The sequence below is a fragment of the Dendrobium catenatum genome, unplaced genomic scaffold, assembly GCF_001605985.2.
Source record: "Dendrobium catenatum unplaced genomic scaffold, ASM160598v2 fragScaff_scaffold_334, whole genome shotgun sequence".
NCBI lineage: Eukaryota > Viridiplantae > Streptophyta > Magnoliopsida > Asparagales > Orchidaceae > Dendrobium > Dendrobium catenatum.
The window spans coordinates 864003-870243 of NW_021318796.1; the positions used below are offsets into that span (position 1 = coordinate 864003).

The 6241-nt window shown below is 42.0% G+C and overlaps 1 protein-coding gene across 1 annotated transcript; it reads right to left on the reverse strand.

Moving 5' to 3' along the window:
- Positions 1 to 2637: 2637 nt before the first annotated feature.
- LOC114579362 lies at positions 2638 to 6130 on the reverse strand. Its single transcript, XM_028693688.1, has 3 exons — positions 5308 to 6130; positions 2782 to 4978; positions 2638 to 2656 (listed from the first exon to the last, which is right to left on the reverse strand). Exons 1-3 carry the CDS (start codon positions 6128 to 6130, stop codon positions 2638 to 2640), a joined length of 3039 nt encoding a protein of 1012 aa, XP_028549521.1.
- Between the last annotated feature and the right edge of the window lie 111 nt (positions 6131 to 6241).

Sequence of the window (6241 nt, forward strand, 5' to 3'; positions counted from 1 at the left end):
GTGTTTTATGTAGAGGTAGAAAGTGGCTGGATTTCTCAACACGCGATCCTTCTAAGAATTGGTCTAGCTCATTCTTTTTTGTACAGAATGATTGGAGACTTTCTGAAAAGTGGGGGAGGTTAAAGGAGCTGCCAAACTTCCCACAACTAGGGGAGGAGGAGATATTGAAAACTCTTAATTTTTCTGACACAAAAAGTCTCCAGGAGGAGTTGCGGCATATTAGTCAGTATGTGCTGGAGGAAAAACTTTTTAAGGTTGGCCTCTCTGTTCAGGCGGGAAGATCTCATGCGATTCAGTTAAAGAAGACTAAGAAGGTTCGTGAGGCTAGTCCGAACATACTAAGGCCCTCATCCAATAATCCTTCGAGAGGGCAAGGAGAGGTGGGATCTTCTCTTGTAAAAAAGAGAAAACTGAATGATGCAGCGGTCTTGTCAAGCGATGGCGAAGCATACAGGGAGCCCATTCGCCCTTTGATGATCGATATTACAACCCTTAATTCAGATAGAAAGGTTCAGCCCCTCAAAATACCAATTCCTGAAGATGTCTAAAAACATGTCTGTATTAGACGGCGGCGCACAAAAGAAATGGTTAGTTTCCTTGATCTCCTTTTTTTTTTCTTCACCTTTTTTTTTTAATGTTCATAATCACATGTCTGCTGCAGATGAAACAAAAGATGGATATGGAGTCTCAGTTTGACATAGTGCTGGATGAATGGAATGCAGAGTTTGTGAAGGTTAAATATTTGCATGGGGAGTATAAACGAAGGTTGGAAGCAAATATTAAAGAGATGTCAACATTGGAAAGCCAACTAGCAGAATGTCGAGCCGAGCTGGCGACAATGTCCACCACTCTTTTCCTTCAAAATCGGGAGGCTGATCGTTCTCGCACCGAGTTGATTGAGGCTCGTGCAGAGATTAATCAAAAGAATGAAGTCTTGAAAACACTTATAGCAGAGAAGGGCACCCTTGAGGTAGCTAATAGAAAGTTACAAGATCATATTTTAGAGAAAGATGCAGCCATACTGGATGTTGATGCCCGTACAGAAGCCATATCATTGGAGGCTGTGGAAAAATTCAAGAAGTCTTCAGCTCATCGTCGAAATATTCAGAATCAAGTCCAAGAGGCATATAATAAGCTATTTGATGCCGAGGCAAGGGATTTAGAGCGTCGGTGCCTTGAGGAAGGTTTTGTCCGTGGTTTTTTAAAGGGTGCTCGATTAGTGCAGCGTAAGGCAGGGGTTACAATCGAAGGGATATCTCCCAGTCAGGCCTCTGAGGACTCCTCTCCAGAGTTAGATGATGATGATGTTCAAAGTGAGCTGAGGAAGGCCTTCTCCAGTGATGATGATGATATTGAAATCATATAACATGTAGTTTTTTTTTTTAAGTTATTAGTATGTGTAGGATGTTTGTATCCACATGTATGATTTCTGATGCTTTTATTTCAAACTAACCAGTAAAGAATATTTTAGTATTTTACTCAACTCAGATGATGATTTTTTTTTTTACTGTCTTAAAACACTTGACTTTTCCGAGGTTATTAGTTATAGCATTCTTAATGTCTTTTAACCTGTGTGGAAGAAGTCGAATTGGTTCTCCCTGAGACCAATTATCCAGTGATCAAGATATATCTTTCTTTGATCAAGGATTTAAAGATCTATATGACATCAACCAAGGATGTTTGACCTTTCCAAGGTTGTTAATCAAAGTGTTATTTGATGATTTTAACCTGTATGGAAGAGGTTAGATCGAATCCCCCTGGGATCAATCATCCAGTGATTGAGATGCAATGAATATTGCGTAATTCTCAAATCAAGGATCTTAATATTAGAGTTCACAGTATGCGTGAAATGGTTAATGTATTTTCTCTCGGAGAAGAGGATAACATAAACGAACAAAGTTTCACAATATTGAGAAACACTAAACATCCTTGTTATAACATAGGGATACAAACGATAAAGATAGGAGATAAACAACCTTTAACACTTAAGACAAATAGTACTATTATTCTTTACTGATAATATTTGCGAAGATTCTCAGTATTCCAGGTCCTGGGAAGCATCTTTCCATCAGCATCCTTCAACTTGAAAGTTCCAGGCTTAACCATAGCTGCCACTATAAAAGGGTCTTCCCAAAGGGGAGAGAGTTTATTACGTTGGGGTCCTTTGCCGGCCGCCTCAAGACTGCGTAGAATCAAGTCTCCAATAGAGATGCATCAAGGTTTAACCTTTCGGTTATAATGGCGAGCCACTCTTTGGTGGTAAGAAGCAATTTTAAGCGAGGCTATGTCTCTAACTTCTGGGAGAAAATCTAGGTTATTCCGGAGTTTTTCATCATTGTTGTTGAAATCAAAAGTTTGTACTCTATAGCTCGGAACTCCGATATCGACCGGGATAACGGCTTCAGTGCCGAAGCAGAGATTGTATGGTGTTTCTCCTGTAGGAGTCCTAGAGGTGGTGCGATAGGCCCAGAAGACATTGGGGAGTTCATCAGCCCATTGCCCCCCAGCCTTCCCGAGGCGCGTCTTCAGTCCCTTTAGTATAGTTCGATTTGAGGATGGGCCACGGCTGTGTGTACCAATTGAATGTGAAGATCCTTGCAAAATGCTGTGAAAGTTTTCCCAGTGAATTGAGTTCCATTATCGGTAATGATCTTTGCTGGAATGCCAAATCGACAAATTATTTTTTTCCAAACAAATTGTTTGGCATTTGCCTCGATGATTTTTGCCAGGGGTTCAGCCTCTACCCATTTAGTAAAATAGTCTACGGCCAATATGATAAACTTTCGTTGTCCGGAAGCTATAGGAAAGGGTCCTATTATATCTATCCCCCATTGGGCGAAAGGCCATGGGCTTTGAAGTGATGAGATTTCCACAGCAGGTGAATGGGTGAGGTTGGCGTGCAGCTGACAATTATTACATTTTTGGACGAACTCCAATGCATCTTGTTTTATCGTGGGCCAGTAGAACCCTTGCCTCATAATCTTAAGAGCAAGCGCTTTTCCTCCTAAGTGTTCTCCACATATACCTGAATGGACTTCCCGTAGCGCATAATCGGCCTCTGATGGTGGGAGACACTTAAGATATGGCCCGGTAAAGGCTCGCTTGTATAATTCTCCACCAATAATTGTAAAGTTAGCTGCTTTCCTTCGGAGTCGCATTGCAACTGTCAAGTCTTCGGGCAGCACACCATTTTGCAAGAATGATAAGATAGGATCCATCCAAGACGGTTCTCTTGTCTCATCAATGGATTGTATAATCCAGGGACCTTCGATGCTCAGGAAGTGTATTTCCTCGATATAACTTCTTCTGAAAAGGTCCATTGTTGCTGATGTAGCGAGCTTTGAGAGGGCGTCTGCACGGGCATTCTGCTCCCGGAGTACATGAACAATTTGATACTTTTTTATGTGAGTAAGAAGTGACTTTGCTATACCACAATATTGTGCCAAAGATGGATTATGGGCATCAAATTCTCCTTCAACTTGAGAGGCAACAAGTTGAGAATCAGTATGAATCATCAAATTTTGGACCTCATAGTCTATAGCCAATCGTATTCCTGCAATAAGAGCTTCATACTCAGCAACATTATTTATAGCAGGAAACTTCAGCCGAAGTCCATATTCGAAAGTGACTTGTTGTGGAGAGATCAATAAGATTCCAGCCCCAGCACCAGAACTCCCAGAGGCTCCATCAACATATAGTGTCCAACAAGGTGAAAGAGGAGGAGTGACTAGCGGTTCATCAGAGGCAAGGTTGGTACATTCGACCACAAAGTCTGCAAGCACTTGTGACTTGATGTCGGGTCTAAGAAGAAAATGGATGTCAAATTCTCCAAGTTCCACTGACCACTTGATTAATCTTCTAGATGCTTCGGGCTTTTGGAGAATATTTCTTAATGGGAGGTTTGTATAGACCCCAATCGTGTGAGCTTGAAAATAGGGGCGTAATTTTCTGGCTGAGAAGATTAATGTCAAAGCCGTCTTATCTGCTAACGGGTAACGTATTTCCGTTTCAGAAAGGACATTGCTAACATAATAGACGGGACGTTGAATACCATTCTCCTCTCGGATCAAGACCGAGCTTATAGCATGCGAGGAGACAGCCATATATATGTACAACATTTCTCCTGGTACTGGCTTTGAAAGTAGTGGAGGTGAGGATAGATAAATTCGGAGCTGTTCGAAAGCCTCCTGGCATTCATCTGTCCATTTGAATCCTGAGTTACAGGCTCCTCTTAGTGTCTTAAAGAAGGGCAAGTATTTATCACCTGAGCGAGCCAAAAAACGAGAAAGAGCTGCAATTCTTCCATTTAGACGTTGCACTTCTCTAATGCTCCTTGGGGGCACCATATCTCTTAGTGCCCTTATCTTTTCAGGATTTGCCTCAATCCCACGGTGTGTAACCATAAAACCTAAGAATTTTCCTGAGGTGACTCCGAATGTGCACTTGGCAGGATTGAGGCGTATGCCATAGGATCGAAGGAGGGAGAAGCATCGTTCTAAGTCAGAGATATGCTGTGATTTTTTAAGACTTTTTACCAGCATATCATCTACATATACCTCCATAGTTCGCCCTATAAGATCTTTAAAAACCTTATTCATAAGGCGTTGATATGTGGCTCCAGCATTCTTGAGTCCAAATGGCATGACCCGATAGCAGTATAGTCCTTTATTCGTCTGAAAAGCTGTTGCTTCCTCATCTATGGGATCCATCTTTATCTGATTGTAGCCAGAGTATGCATCCATGAAGCTCAGCATTTGGTGCCCAGACGTGGCATCGACTAGTTGGTCAATACGAGGGAGTGGAAAACTATCCTTCGGGCAAGCTTTATTGAGGTTTGTGTAGTCCACACACATCCTACAAGCTCTACTAGCTTTCTTAATCATGACAACATTTGCCAGCCATGCGGGATAGTGTACCTCTCGTATAAGTCCAACCTCCAAGAGTTTATCAACTTCCTCTTCAATGGCTTGTTGACGATCTGGAGCAAAATTTCATTTTTTCTGGATAATTGGCTGTATTTATTTTGAGAGAATACACAATTATCTTTGAGTCAACTCCTGACATATCTGCTGGACTCCATGCAAAAAATGTCTTGATTTCTACGTAGAAAATCCACGTATTCTCTCTTCTCCTCCTCTGAGAGTATAGATCCGACCTGCACTGTTTTGGATGGGTGCTCATCTGATATGGAGATACATATAAGGTCTTCGATAGGGGAAGCCCTCTGAGGGACGTCCTCATTTCGAAGGTCAAAATTCTCAATACTTAGAGCAACTGATGGGCGTGGTTGAGCCTATCTCAAATAACATGATTGTGCTATTTGTTGATTTCCACGCACCACGCCAATCCCATGTGGGGTTAAAAACTTCATCTTGAGATGTGGAATAGAGAGAATAACTCCAAAAATTGATTGTAGTGGTCTCCCGAAAATAGCATTGTAAGCTGATTCTGATTTTACTACGATGAATTGGATTTGATGAGTAGTTTGCCGAGGAAATTCCCCAAGTGTTATTGGGAGGCTAATCGTCCCTTCTACTCGTACAGGTCGATTATCAAACCCATATAATGGTCCTGCAACTGGCTGATGCTTTTCCCTCACAAGGCCCATACTAAGAAAAGTAGAGTAAAATAGGACATCCACTGAGCTCCCATTATCAACTAAGATCCTTTTGACATTAAAGCATGGATCACCAATCCCCGCGTTAATTACAAGTGGATCCTGATGAGGGATCTGAATGCCCTCTAGATCAACATCATCAAAAGTGATACAATTGTCAGCACGAACTTTCTTTTGTGCTGGCTCCTCGTTCACCGCAAGTAAGACTTGGTTGGATAATAATGGACCCCCAATGATAGTCTCGATCTCTCCAACCATTTGACGATTATTTTGAGGTTGTCTTTGTGTCGGTTGCCCCCCAGCAGGAGGAATGTCATTACGACTGGGTGTGTTTGCTATGAACCGACCAAGGTAACCTTGTCGAATTAGTCTCTCGATTTCCTCTTTAAGTTGTTTGCATGCTTCAGTTGTGTGTCTACGGCTACGGTGGAAGTGATAGTATTGCTCTTGATTTCCTGATTTTGGCTTTAAGGGATTTGGCCACTTAACATTCTCTTCATCTCGGATGGCCATCAAGACATTTGCTCGAGATGTATTAAGAGGCGTATACTCTTTCTCTGGTCGAGGCTCCCGTCGAGATTGTGAAGGTCGAGGGGGCAAGTTATTACCCCATTTCTTCTTCCG